Source organism: Candoia aspera, chromosome 3 (assembly GCF_035149785.1).
Source record: "Candoia aspera isolate rCanAsp1 chromosome 3, rCanAsp1.hap2, whole genome shotgun sequence".
Classification (NCBI taxonomy): Eukaryota; Metazoa; Chordata; class Lepidosauria; order Squamata; family Boidae; genus Candoia; species Candoia aspera.
The window spans coordinates 185,075,553-185,089,485 of NC_086155.1; the positions used below are offsets into that span (position 1 = coordinate 185,075,553).

At 40.1% G+C, this 13,933-nt stretch overlaps 1 protein-coding gene across 3 annotated transcripts; it reads right to left on the bottom strand.

Moving 5' to 3' along the window:
- Positions 1 to 1,639: 1,639 nt before the first annotated feature.
- GEM (GTP binding protein overexpressed in skeletal muscle) lies at positions 1,640 to 12,417 on the bottom strand. 3 transcript variants are annotated; one of them, XM_063299491.1, is made up of 5 exons: positions 12,341 to 12,417; positions 10,369 to 10,723; positions 6,191 to 6,267; positions 4,154 to 4,358; positions 1,640 to 2,301 (listed from the first exon to the last, which is right to left on the bottom strand). In XM_063299491.1, exons 2-5 carry the CDS (start codon positions 10,706 to 10,708, stop codon positions 2,024 to 2,026), a joined length of 900 nt encoding a protein of 299 aa, XP_063155561.1. In that variant the 5' UTR covers positions 10,709 to 10,723; positions 12,341 to 12,417; the 3' UTR covers positions 1,640 to 2,023. The 3 variants fall into 3 exon arrangements, with proteins under 3 accessions (XP_063155561.1, XP_063155562.1, XP_063155560.1); XM_063299492.1 differs by lacking the exon at positions 12,341 to 12,417 and having other exon boundaries at positions 6,191 to 6,264; positions 10,369 to 10,726; XM_063299490.1 differs by lacking the exon at positions 12,341 to 12,417 and having other exon boundaries at positions 10,369 to 10,726.
- Positions 12,418 to 13,933: the final 1,516 nt, after the last annotated feature.

Sequence of the window (13,933 nt, forward strand, 5' to 3'; positions counted from 1 at the left end):
GTTGATATTGTATTACATATAAGTAAAAAACCAAATATTTTCCTGTGTGACCTAAACCTTAATCACACCATTAAAATAAGGAACGTTTGAGATTTCATTTCAAAGGCAATGAAATATTTTATTGATTTTTACAGTATGTAAATAAATGTTGCTTAATCCAAAAGATAACAAATAGAAAACAGTAATAAAATCAGTATTTTTCTTAAGAAATCATTTAATAAATATATTTCAACACTACATTTTCCACAGCCCTTCCATCTCTCCCTTTCTAAAGCTCACCCACTGAAAATACAATTAATAACTGAAAGATAATAAATACAAATAGTATGTCATAAACACTTGTTTTGAGCACAAACTCTCTTTTAGGTTTTTATAAGAAGAAAATCCACTTTTTCAAAAAGAATTTACATCTCACCCTTGAGTTTCCATCTCAAGATCTCTACCATAACAATGCTGTAGAGTGATGCAAGTGAAAGCTGATTTGCAGTAATTTGTGGTACATTGCAGTAAAAACTGAACTGAATCCAGACCTGCCTCTCTGTCATTGGAAGGGACCCCCGCCCCACTTCATGAAGTGAACTAGTGTCCTCTCCCTTCCTGTGTATGTTTGGATTCAGCATGTTGTTTTTAGAATATTGAATGGCTCTAGAGCGAAATAAGAAAACACTTATTTCACAATTAAGCAATTAAAATTCCCACCATTTTAACCCTTCTTTATTATTGGTATTCAGACTATTCTCCATATTGGTCCATGACAATATAAGCATCTTTAAATAAGTAACCCTACCACATTAAGGAGCACCAATTTGGTGTAGTGATTAAGGCACCAGGCTAAAAACTGGGAGACTGTGAGTTCTAGTCCCACCTTCGGCACAAAGCCAGCTGGGTGACCTTGGGCCAGTCACTCTCTCTCAGCCCTAGGAAGGAGGCAATGGCAAACCACTTCTGAAAAACCTTGCCAAGAAAACTGCAGGGATTAGTCCAGGCAGTCACCAGGAGTCAACACTGACTGAAAGGCACACATGCATGCACATTAAAATCTTTTCTCCTGCCACTTTAATGGGCTGTGTCCCCATCAATTGTATGGTGCTGTGCCTCAGCCATGGCTTATCTGTGGTGTGTGTGCTTTTAATTCAGAGGCAGCCATGCTTTCATAGTTGCACTCGGCAGTTTTAGGTGAGGAGACAAGGGGGTCGGATAATAAAGAAGCCAGAAAGGATTGGATCTCTGACCAGATTCCGCTGCAATGTCTACCCGTTTTCTCTTTTGGAATCTCAGGCTGTATAGCAACATATGAATTTTGCAAATGGACACAGGACCAGTGGGTCAGAAAGTGAATGGATTTAGAATTGGGACCGTGTTGACTCCATGCAGTAATCATCAGTGGATGGCAGGCTTAAGTGTTCCTATTAATCTGAATGTCTGATTATCTGAATGCTGCTCCACTGGGACAAATGATATTGTAACAATAAAGACTTAGCAGCGCACACTTAAGAAAAGCAAATGATTGATTAGGAAGAAGGCAACTCTAAGAATACCAATTTCTCTTTCCATTAGGAAAGAAAGAAAGAAAGAAAGAAGGAAGGAAGGAAGGAAGGAAGGAAGGAAGGAAGGAAGGAAGGATGATAGGGAAAAAATGTCCTCCATTTTCCAAACGTTTTGTGATTTATAAATGATTATCCAAAAGGCAACACAGGAAACAGCTTGTGTTTCCTCAGACATATCTCACTATATTGTTCGGAATGTTCTTTCACATAAGAGAGCATAAAAATTCTCTCCCCAGTCCAGTACATGCATTCATTCCAAATATAATCCAAACATATAAATGACATTTCTTCTTCCATGCATGCATCAGGCCACACTTACTGTATTGCAGGCATACATCATCACAATAATCACAACTGTGAATCCAGATCCGCCTTAAAGTTCTTGTTGACCAATCTAATATAGATTGATTTTTCTCAGTTCTGGAAATTACGTAGAATATTTGTGACAGATGGATGTCTGGACATGTCCCACATTCCTAAAGGACAGAGAGATCATGGCAAGATTTGGACTTCAGTTTGAAAGCCATGTTCTTGTTTTTCCTGGCTACAATTTTCCCCCAGAATCGCCTGGCCTTCTTAGGGATGCTTTCTCTTCTCTTTTGATATGCCAGCCTCTTTTCATTCTTTTCTTTGCTGTCCCTTCTCAGACGAACTTGACGTACGATGCCTTCAAACAGCTCCTTCACGTTATGCTGTACAACCGCTGAGGTCTCAATGAACTTACAGTCAAACACTACCGCACAGGCTCGGCCCTCTGGAAAAGATTTGAAGACGATGTAAGTCAAAAGTATTATTTAGCACAGATGTTTGCATTTTCTTTAGAAAACAAAGGGCAAATTAATTAGAAGTTCAAAAAAAGAAAGAGCTGGCAACGGCAATTCAATGAATTGCCTCTTCTAATCCTATGGCCTGAGGCAGGGTATCAGCCTCTACTGCCTGGTGGCCTTGAAATATGATAGACTACAGTTCCCATCATCCTCAGCCTGCCTGACCAATGGGAAAACCTGCTTTATACAGGTGGAGTTGCCACTTACTAAAAGTAATCAAAGTTCTGCAACTATTTAATATGGCCAGGGTTTTGTTGTTGTTGTTTTCGTTCAATCGTGTCCGATTCATGGAGACTGCCTTGACAAGTCCCTGCAGTTTTCTTGGTAAGGTTTTCCAGAGGTGGTTTGCCATTGCCTCCTTCCTAGGGCTGAGAGAGAGTGACTGGCCCAAGGTTACACAGCTGGCTTCATGCCTAAGGCAGGACTAGAACTCACAGTTTCCCACTTTCTAGTTTGATGCCTTAACCACTACACCAAACTGGTTCTCAGTGTGGCCAGTATTAGCCATCAAATCTATCAGATAGTTAGTTAGTTAGTATAATTTTAGCTTCTTTGTGCCATTTGTGAGAATGGCTAAAGAGTTATGGAGGACAGTGAATCCCAGCTTTTGAGATCTCACTAGGGTTGCCCCCAAAGGTTCATGCTTGTTTTCATACTCTTAAGGACTACCACTTTGCTTTATGAAAAATGAATCCATAGCCTCTCAGAATAAAAGCAAATGCCATGTTTACAGTGTAATCACAGAACACAAATTATCGTTCTCAACTTTTCTGTTTCATGAAAGCATCCAGACAAGAAGACCCTACAACCTCCTTAAGCAATTTATTCCATTGCTAAATTTTTGTAGTAAATTAATCTCCCCCCAATGTTTCTCTTTGTTTAAGGCCAGGATACTAACAAGTTTTCAAAGTATGTTCATAAATCATCCACCTTTTGCCATTTTAAGGCACTCATTATATATGGCTCTTTAAGAGCAGCCAAAGTATGAAAGAATTTGAACAATACAGCAAAGCCTATTCAGATGAATATCCACTGAAGGTATTACAAGAAGCATCATTGGACTGTTAACTTAAAACATTGTTTTTCAAATTTGGCAACTTTAAGATGTGTGGACCTCAACTCCCAGAATTCCCCAACCAGCAAAACACTGACTTAAAAGACAAAAAGCAGTGGAAGGGGAAGAAAGAATGCCATCCTGAATGAAGCCTGCTTCAGCAGTGCCACTTCACTGTGATGTGAAGGCCATTTTATTTTCATTTTTTGTCCCGGTTGCTATATAGGAGAGTATTGCTTCTTCCCCCACTTTCTTGGAGGAGGCAAAAAAGGAAGTCCACAAAGGTATGATTGGGGTTGGCATTCACCACACACCAACTTGGGAATTACACATGCACACACACTAGAACTCTTTATTCCTCTTTTACCATCCTCAGGGATATAAAAACCAAAGAGACCAGAGAGATAAAGTACCTAGAGCAGCTCTATTTTTTTTACATGGCCTTTCTAGAGCCACCTCAGTAATGGACAATGTAAGGGACAGTTGATCTTCCTGTTAGCAGTTCCTATAACATGGGGAGAGTTAGTTTAACTCTAGCCAGGATGGTGACTGATCAGGACTAAATTTAGGGTCAGTTAATTTACTTTTGGAATTCAAAACCCCTCCACCCACCCCCACTCATAATTGTTTAAGAGTGTTGTGCAAACAAGTCATAACGACGATATGCCTAAAGTGACAACATCTAAACAGATGAAGCAGAAGCGGCTAAAGGCAAACATCCTTACCCGAAACAGAAACTTCACGGCACCTTACTAGGTCGCTTTTGTTTCCCACCAAAATAATGGGAAGGTCTTCTGCTTGGCGTGCCCTGCGAAGCTGAATCCTTAGCTCAGATGCTCTTTCAAAGCTTGCCCGGTCCGTGATAGAATAGACAATCAAATAGGCATCTCCAACTTTCATGCAGTGATCTTGGAGCCATCCTTTTTCATTCTATTCAAATAAAAGAGATTTGGAGTCAGAAATTCCAGGCTTCCTATGTGGAAGCCCAGCATCTACAGGAGAAAAGTTGTCTTGCTGGAACTGAAACACAGATTACGACTGTCAATAAAGGTTTCATTATTTCATGTGCACCTTTCTCATTTGTAAACAAGCATTGCATTATGAGGCCACCGGAGGTCAAGCTTGCATATAAAATTTGCTTTTGATTTGCAAAATCTCTTTTTCACTAAATTCAGATGGATAAAATGCATTCTGTACCTCAGTGGTTTTCAACTTATCTTGGGGTCTATCTTACAGTTAGAATTTTGAAAGCATCTGATGGACACCCTCACAAAATGGCTGCTATAGGAGACTCACCTATATATGGAATTACTGCCATGATTCCCAAAGTATTTCTGTGTTCACCAGCGATACTCCTTGCTTGTTCTAGCAATGCATGGCTACAAGATAATCAGTGAATTGTGGATCCAGGTGTAGATATGTATAATGGGTGGCATAAATGTCCTTCCTTGCCCTCTTAATCAAATCATCCCTATAAACCCCAGAAAATGCTATGCTTATGGAAGGAGTTGCACTCAGAGCAGAATCCCTTCCTCTTTGCCATAACACTTTCTACCCATACAGGAGAATCTTCATACACTCGGCTTAGCATTTGGAGATGGACTATGAAAGAGAGGACCTTGATTCTACTAGCCTTGCTAAATGTGCCCAGATCTTAAGCCAAGTCAACCACTTATTTGTTTATTGGGGCTTAAGTTGCAACCCACAGCCCAATTAAACACAGTCCTTGGATTGCAACTAGCCAAGACCAGTTCAGAAAACTATTAGACATATGGTCCTACAAATGTCACTCCTCATCTTCCAACATGAATGGGGTGGTGGCTTAATGACTACATTTAATAGGGATCAAAACATACTACTGCATGTAGTGACTGTTTCCACAATGCAATTAGTGATGAGTAGTCTCAATAGGTGGAAAGACTAGGGAATGAGAAACCACTAAGGAACCTCAAGATTGTAGGCTGGCCTGATAAATCAAAAACAAATCCCAGATGAGGTGAATGGCAAACTATTTCTGTATTTGACATGGATGGATCCATGTAGTGGTCAGAAGGCAAGCTCAGTTTGAGAGCATCTTTACCTTTACCTTTAATAATTCCACTGAGCTCAATCTTAATTTATACCAAGTTGTCTATAGTATAAGCAAAGTAATTTTCAATAAGGAAATACAGTATTGTAAATATACACACACACACACCCCAATACACCAAATATCAAGCAGTACTTAAAAGTAAATAAAAACTTGTTTATACTCGGTTGAAAACCAGGGAGGGCACCAGACACTTCAAAAACTGGGAGAGAATTCATAGCCATGGTGCTTTGTCAGAAAATAGCAGCCTGATCTCAGATATAGATAGAACTGAGAGCTGGCTATCTAAAACTGATCACAAAGGCTACCAAGGTTCTTAACAGGGCACTATGCGCCATCACGAACTTCAGGGACAACAGAATAAGTACTTTCAGGCTGGTAGCCTACACACAGTATCTAATCTACCAGCTGTATATTTAATTGTTTAATGCAGCCTCTCCCTGAACAAAGTAAAATTTCATCCAAGAAGTAACTGATGGTCACAGAGGATCCTTGAAGTTTGGCTTCTCAATATTTCCAGCTGTACAGTACATGCTGCTAAATTTTCCAAAAAAAGAATGCATTTATGGAATTATGTAGTTCACTCAGCAAAATTGAAGAGTTAGAATACACACATGAACATGGCTCAGTATTTGAAAAAATTCTGCCCAGCAAAATGATTTTGCAACACTACCTTGTTTTCCCACATGTCCAGAAGTATTATTGTTGCACTTTCACCATCCACTTGCAAGGTTCGTTCATAGGTGTCTTCTAGAACAGAGAAGGACAAAAATATGTGTCACTCCTTTTGTTTTCCTTGTCACTATATAACTAAGAGTTTAACGTTAGGCAAATTATAGGTTAGGAATATGTAGATTCCCTCTCTGGCAGAAATTAAATTTTCCATATACTGTTGACAGTGAATGCCATACCAAAAGAGAAAAGACAATGTTAAACTCTTTCAGGTTGAAATAATTAGGCAGATTTTTAATTTTAACAAAACTCTTCATCACATTATATCTCTCCATTACAACTGACAGCATGTGCTCTGTGTAATAAATCAGGAATAAACCACTTTTTCTGCATTGAGAACCACACTTCACTTCTGAGTAGCCTGCAAACTAGTATCTGGAGATGGAGATAAATCAACTTTCAATCTCACCTTGTTCACGTGTAATTAAAATTTAATACAATGTTTAGAACCCCCATCCAAGTATGTGATGATGTTTTCTTCAATTCCATTAAGAAACAATGTGATTTAAAAAAAAAGTTTGGAGGTCTCTAAAGCTAAAGCAGTGAGAGGCCCTCTGCCTGTCAATTTTTGCATCTCAGACTTAAGTGCTCCTGTACTAAACAAACTCTGATAAAAGATATGGCATGATCTATTTTCATTTGATTCTGTCACAGTGAGGAAAATTATCTCAAGACTTCTCTTGGTTGCAATTGAAATAAATCATCTCTGGATGCCAGCTCAGATATCTCATAAACTCACTGCTGTGTGCCACCCATATCGAGCAACAGGGCAGCAATGCCTATCTTGACTGTATTCCATGCCTGTTCTTTCTATCCCAGGCCATCACGCCAGGCAAATGTTAGGAAAAAAAACCCTTGTTACATCAGACATTCTTATATCAGACTCTGGCAAAGATCTGAACATTTCTACGAGTTCCAGAATTGTGTAATTTCCATGGTAGAAAAAAATGAAGCCTACAAGAAGAATGACCGCATTCACTTTTTGCTGGAGGTCTCTATCTCCTTAGTGGGATAAGAAGAGTAGAAAGAAGATCCAAACAAAGAAATAAAGCAAATATGAACGTTTGACCCCCATGGGAGCTGCAGGCAGCCCTGGAGACTCCAGCTAGGCTTAGTAATGGAAAATATTTGTTTTCACTCAATTTATGGGTGAGCAGGCACTACAGCTGCAAGCAACTTAAGTCAAACGGCTTTATTCTAGAGCTAAAGTATGTAAATGCAAAGGGGGCTGACTTTTTTGAGAAAAAGTTTGGCAGTTACTACATAGAATACCAAATTGGCAATACCTTTTTCTTACATACTTTTATGCTTCTTAAAGGGTATCACGAGGGTGTTAAAATTCCTGATACAGCAAAAGATTGCTTGCGTTCGTCTGTGATGCAGTTTGACTATTTTTACAGAAACTTCCCCAAACTTCACTATCCTCCAGATGTGTTGGGACTACAATTCCCCAAATTCCAACATTTTTATGTTCTAAAGCAAATGTTCAGAAGGTTCCAGCTGTAGTGCCCATACTGCAATGAAGATGGTGGGCAGGGCCGCAATTAGGGGGGAGCAAGCGGGGCATGTGCTTCGGGCGCCGTGCTGGGAGGCACCAGAATGAGCATTGGGGGGGCGCCAAAATGGGTGCGGAATCCATGTTTGCCCTGGCTGACACAGACCCTAGTTGCGGGCCTGATGGTGGGTGCAAAAAGATCCCAAAATGTTGGTTTCCTGTCAGTTCTCTTGCATTTCTCACTTCCAGTTCCAAATGTAATCCATTCTGAAATCAGATTCTGAAGAAATATTTTTGGATTTTATATGCCTCACCTACAGATCCATAGTTGACACATAAGTTATACGTATAATAAATAAAATGCTCTGCTATTGAATTTATGCTATTATTACTGCTGTGCCAACCTGTAAAATTTAAAATGATGCCCATCTACCCCAAAGGGAAGGTAGGACCTTAATTACTATATTTTTAGCAAATCCATTTTAAAAGTAAATTATTGGGAGGAGGATGTACACTGCATAGTACACTGTACAGTATATCCCTTTTTTAATGAGAGAAGACTTTGAAGTATGCTGTAAATATTGATTTATTGAAATAATCAACTAATGCTTTAAAAGCTGCTGGACAATTAAGTGGCTATCTTTTATTTAATCAAAAGGCTTTGAATTACTGAATCTACCCCAGCCTCCTCCAGTGTGGTGCCTCCAGGAAGGATGAAGTGCAATGCTCATCATGCTCAACCAAAGAATGGCTGATTTTGGATTATTAGGGTTGTAGTCCAACACAGCTGGAGGACAGCAGCTTGAGGAAAGCTGAAGTGAGGGATTAGTTAGCTAAACTATGGCAGCTCTGCTATTAACTATGGATGCAACTGGGGCATAATATAGAGAAGAAAACAACAGTTAGCTTCTCTGTGGTTTCCCTTTCTAAAGACTGAATCATCACTTTGCCATATGGAACCTGATGAAGGCAACAGTTTATCAGCTATTCTTGAACCAAGACAAAAAAAGATGCCTTGGGGTAGGGTAGAAGTGTTCTCATTTTTGTGAATAACTTCAGCAAGTCTAATTTACAAAACAAAAAATTCTTCAGCACACTCTAATGCAGGGTTATTTGAAAGTGAGTCTTACACTTCACTTAAGTCAGTATGTTCTCATTTGCATTGTTCTCACCTTAAGGTTCTCTGCTCATTACATTGGACTTAGAGGGACATGTCTAACTAGACATATACAAAAATTACACTACAGCAGTGCAAACCTTTACATGTCTACTCAGAGATAAGCCCACTGAGGTTCATCATGCCATGCTCCCAGGGACATGGGAATGCAATTTCAGTATTCATCTCTGAATTCACTTGCAAGGCTCTTTTAACATAATCTCTTACTGTGCTCATTTCTAATACCTTGCCCAAGTCCTAGAACAGTTCTTTCAACAGAGATTTTAAAAAGTATTTTAATGCCAAGTTTGCTTTCTGATCTGGTCCCATTTCTTTCTTCCTTATTTCAAGTGAGATTAATAATAATGTGTAGAAATGTTATTTTTCTCATATGAATACATTTCTTAAATCTATCAACTGCTTCTGTACCCAATTATCCTTCTTTCTTTCTTTCTTTCTTTCTTTCTTTCTTTATCTATCTATCTATCTATCTATCAAATTTTATCACTGCCCATCTCCCTCCCAAGGAGGGACTCTAATTTGCCTATCAGCCTTATCTATAATGTGTATCCTTTGCAAACTCATTAATATTTTTTGCTTATGTTGGTTTATAATATGTTGAAAATATGATGAAGTAGCTGGGATGTTGTACATGTTGAATCTTAATAACAATTGTCCAGGAGCCCTAATTCCTACTCAGCAAGTCAGCAGCTTGCATAATCATCACTCTTAAGACACCTGAGTTCAAGAATCTTGACAGAAGATTATGTCCCCAAAAACGTAACACATAAGCAAATAGCACTTAAGTTCTAGAATTCCTATTTACTTTCTTCACAAGCTTTTTGGTGGATTTAAAGCCGTATCAGCAACCCCTCCCCCATCAGTTTTGGTTTCTCATTATTTGCACATCAGTCAAGTTAAACTTTTCTCAGACTTGCACATCTGTCCAGTTTGGTTTGTTGAACTTGAGAATTTTTCTCTTAAAGTTTGCGCTAACATTTGGATTTATTGGGGGCGCATTTCTTCAAATATAGATATTTTGTTCGCATTGTAATCTAAGGTACACAATTTCTACAAACAATGTCATGCATTTTTGTACATTACATTTACAAATATATACATTTTTCAACAGACACTTCCCTAGAGTACTTTTCTTTCTTTTTTTTTAAGGCATACTACATTGGGATGAGAGCTCAGTTCGTGTATTCATTTAAAAAAAGAAAGAAAAGCAAAATCAGATTAAGTTGGCATTCCAGTGAAAACTTGAAACAGCTCCCTCCCATCTCCAACTGGCTCTGCCATCTTCTGTAATAGATAACCACAGACTGAAGTCACTTTGGAGGCCAGAGAGTTACCACTTCAAGATCAGGAGCTCCAAATTTATGTGCTTTGCATTTCCTTGTCCCCACCAGCCTCTCACCCAAGAGGTTTTAACTCAACCTGGGCAGCAAAGAACAAAGCCACCTACCTCCCAGCACTTCGCAGTCGCTATCCAGGCTGTCATGCACACCTGCAAAGACACTCGCAATGGTGGTTTTGCCAACCCCTTGCTCCCCTATGAGAACGACTCGGTAGCAGCTGTTTCCCGACTCGGAGGAGATGACAGAATCGGAGGACTCTGACGACCAGCTTTTGCGGTAATACCCTTCGGGGTTGAGGGTGTACCTTTTCTGGCGATTTGCCTCTTGGGGCTCTTTCTGCACGACCAGATGCTTCCCATCTGCTGGAACGCTCCAGCGCTGTTGCTGAGGCTGCAAGGCACCACAGCTGCTGCTGCTGCGACGCAGGGTGACATTGTTCAGGGTCATGGCTTTTTCCCTTCCCTACTTGAAGACAGCAACAGTGAAATGGTAAGTATCACAAGTACCAGCAGGTTGCATACCTTCTCTGTCTGATGTGGGGAATTCCCAGCATGTGAAAACCTTGCTGAGCATTCCTGAATGTAGCTCCAAAGGGCTAAACTAGGAGAAGGATGCCCCTAGCAGTGTCAATTCCTGCTTAAGAGGCAGCAGAGGGTTTGGGAATTATAATAACTGCTCACCAATAACAATACTTCAAACTTGAATTCAAAAACTGGATTGTTTCCTCCACATGACCATGTGATTTGTGGGTAACTGTTGCTCTCAATCAGTGTGCAGATCAAGCAACAGTATAGTATCATCTAAAAAAGCCATCCAAAGCAACCAAGAAACTTGGTTTTACTGCAAAGGAGAGGCACTTAGTAGAAATCCACTCATCCTGGAGGAAGAGGCCAAGAAGGTCATCTTTAACAATCCCGTCTGCCTTCTGCTCCCCCGTGCCCCCTGAAAAGCAGCTCTGGAGCCACAGATTGGGAACCAGGGGCTGCAGAAGAAAGAAGGATCTCATCCAACAGTAAAAGTATACCTAAGTTCCTTCCTTTTTGCCCTGAAAGGATCAGGAACAACACAAAACCTTGTTATGTGGAGGAGGAAATAGGCCAAAAGAGTATCCACGCTATGAATGTGGTGTAAGAATTCCCTTCTACTCTAATTAGGCTCTAATTCATCTCAAGAGCAGTAAGCTATGACAATCTTCCCATGCCTAAAGATGGTTTATATATGCACTTTGCAGGAAGGATTGTTCAGCACTGGTGAGAGACAACCACTGTGAGGCAATTCTTGAGGGCCAGAAACATTTGCAGATACCATTTTTAGGAAAGTTGCCTTGATGCTCACCAGCTCTAGTCAGGACAGCTACTTAGACATTTTGCTTATTCAAGCTAAAGCCTGGTTCTTTCTCAGCTGACATCACACCTTTAGAGCTAACAGGCAGAACAGAACAGAAGGCTGAAGGCACTCTTCCAAAGTGGACGGGACAGTAGCATTCTGTTCAGATCAGCTCTCCTTCAAAGTAGGCATTTGTCAGTCAGTCACGCTCCCTGATGAGAGTCTCGTGAGGGGGAGTCCCCCCACTTTGGAAGCAAACGCATGGAGACAAAACAGCAAATTGCGCTCTCCCTGGCATTTCAAATACAAACACTTATCTACCATTCGCAACTCTGGGATGCCCAGGGATGCAAAGGAATGCCATACAGAAAGGCACCGTACTGACCTGCAAAATGAGGCTATGCATTTTCTCCTCCAGCCACGCCAACTTTCACAAGCAAGGATAATATCAAACTCCTCCTGCATCTTGAACACACTCACTTCTCTATCGTCCTTCCAGTCAACAACATCACCTCTTAGAAACAGACACAGTCAAATCTGTTTGTGTAGCACAAGCTGGTCTTTTCCTCACTATGTGCTGCTAACTGGACTGTTAATAATCTGAGTTTAATGAAGAAACACAGCTAGTTCTGATGCAACTTTTAACATCTATTTCAAATGACACTTTTTCTTTCTTTTTGCTCTCTACATACAAGTCTGCTCTGGTGCTAAAGAGAAGGCTTAATTAATTAGTTCTTGTTAAAGAAACACTACCTTGCTGGGTGTTTTTTTTCCTAACTGTCTGTTCCAGTCGATGTTCTTGATCACACTCCCTTAGTTCTCAAAGTGTGGAACACCAGGCGAATCTCCCACAGAAAATCCTCCTTCTGTTCACGGATTGCCTCTCTTAATTCTTTCCCAGCAAACCTGGTTTATATTAAGCCCATCTGATCAGAGACAGGGCTTTTCCGTGACGTGGTTGGCCTGTCCACCCAAGAGCCAGCCCCCATCTGGACGGAAGCAGGCATGCCGAAAAGGGCGGGGGGAGGAGAGAAGTTACTGATGCTAACACAATAATTGATGTGTAGTTACGTTTCTTTCTTCTGTTCTTTTTTTTAAAATCTTCATTATGCTTGTTAAGAGCCAGTTCTGCAAGAGAAAAGCAGGAAAGAGGGGAAATATACATGCACACAACTCCTTTGGTGGCGGGGCGGGGGGGATGCTGCTGAAATGAGTGGTCTGTTTGAATCCCTTTGGATTCATTAATGCAAGAAACGCAGCACATATCTTAACTGTCTGGAAGTTGTGCTGTGCGGGAAATCACTCTCATTAAAACAGGGACAAGCCATTTGCCTACAAATACCCCCAGGCTCCATCTTTTTCACTATTACTTTCTTTTTAAAAAAATAATAGGAAGGTGGCATGCTGGAAAACAAAACTTCAGCCTCTGGCATCTTATTTACTTGCAGAAACATCTTTGGACCACAGTAGTTCCATCAGGATGATAAAGCCTACCTTGCCTTCTGGTAATTGGGTGCACCCTAACCTCAAAATTTATACTCACTGCAACTCAAATTAAATCTTTATTATGGTCATAGACCAGCATAAGGAAGGTGGGGTACAGTCATTAGAAAAGCATAAAGGATACAACAAGAGTAAAAATAAAACTCTAAAAAAATTATGAAAAGCTAAAAGCTATACAAGTAGTCCTTATTTAGTGACTGCCCCACACAGGACCATTCGCAGTTATGGCAGGGATGAAAAAGTAACTTTGCAACCAGTCCTCACATTTACGACCTTTACAGGTCTGTAAAGCAAAGGAAAGCTGAAGTAAGATCGTAAGCACAGTTGCGGTTTCACGTAGCGACCACTTCACTGAATGACAGAGTTGTCAGTTCCAATTATGGTCACTAAATGAGGAGTACCCATAAAAGATATATGAATTAAAAACTAAAAGTATATATATAAAGCAAGAATCTAAAAGAAGGGGTAGGAGCATTAGATGGGTGTAGGGAGCATTAAAAGTTGGTATGTGGAAGACCATCTCTATCAAGTTGAAAGCACTCTAATATGGCAAACTAGGTGCTCATTAAATCTATTTTATAGCACAGGTCATCATCTGACAAATTTAACACTGCAAAAAATATATATTCACTATAAATCTATTTAACCTGATCCATACATGCAATGCTATAAATTATTTTTTTAAGAAGCAGTTACAGCAATAACCTTGTTTTTTTAACCCAAAGGTTATGCTGTGCTAAGAAAACATGTTGCTCAAAGGATGCCTGGTTCTTTGACTGACTTCGTAGCTGGCTTTATTTCTGGCTCTGGACAACTTTCCAGAGATCTCCTGGCTGGCTGGCT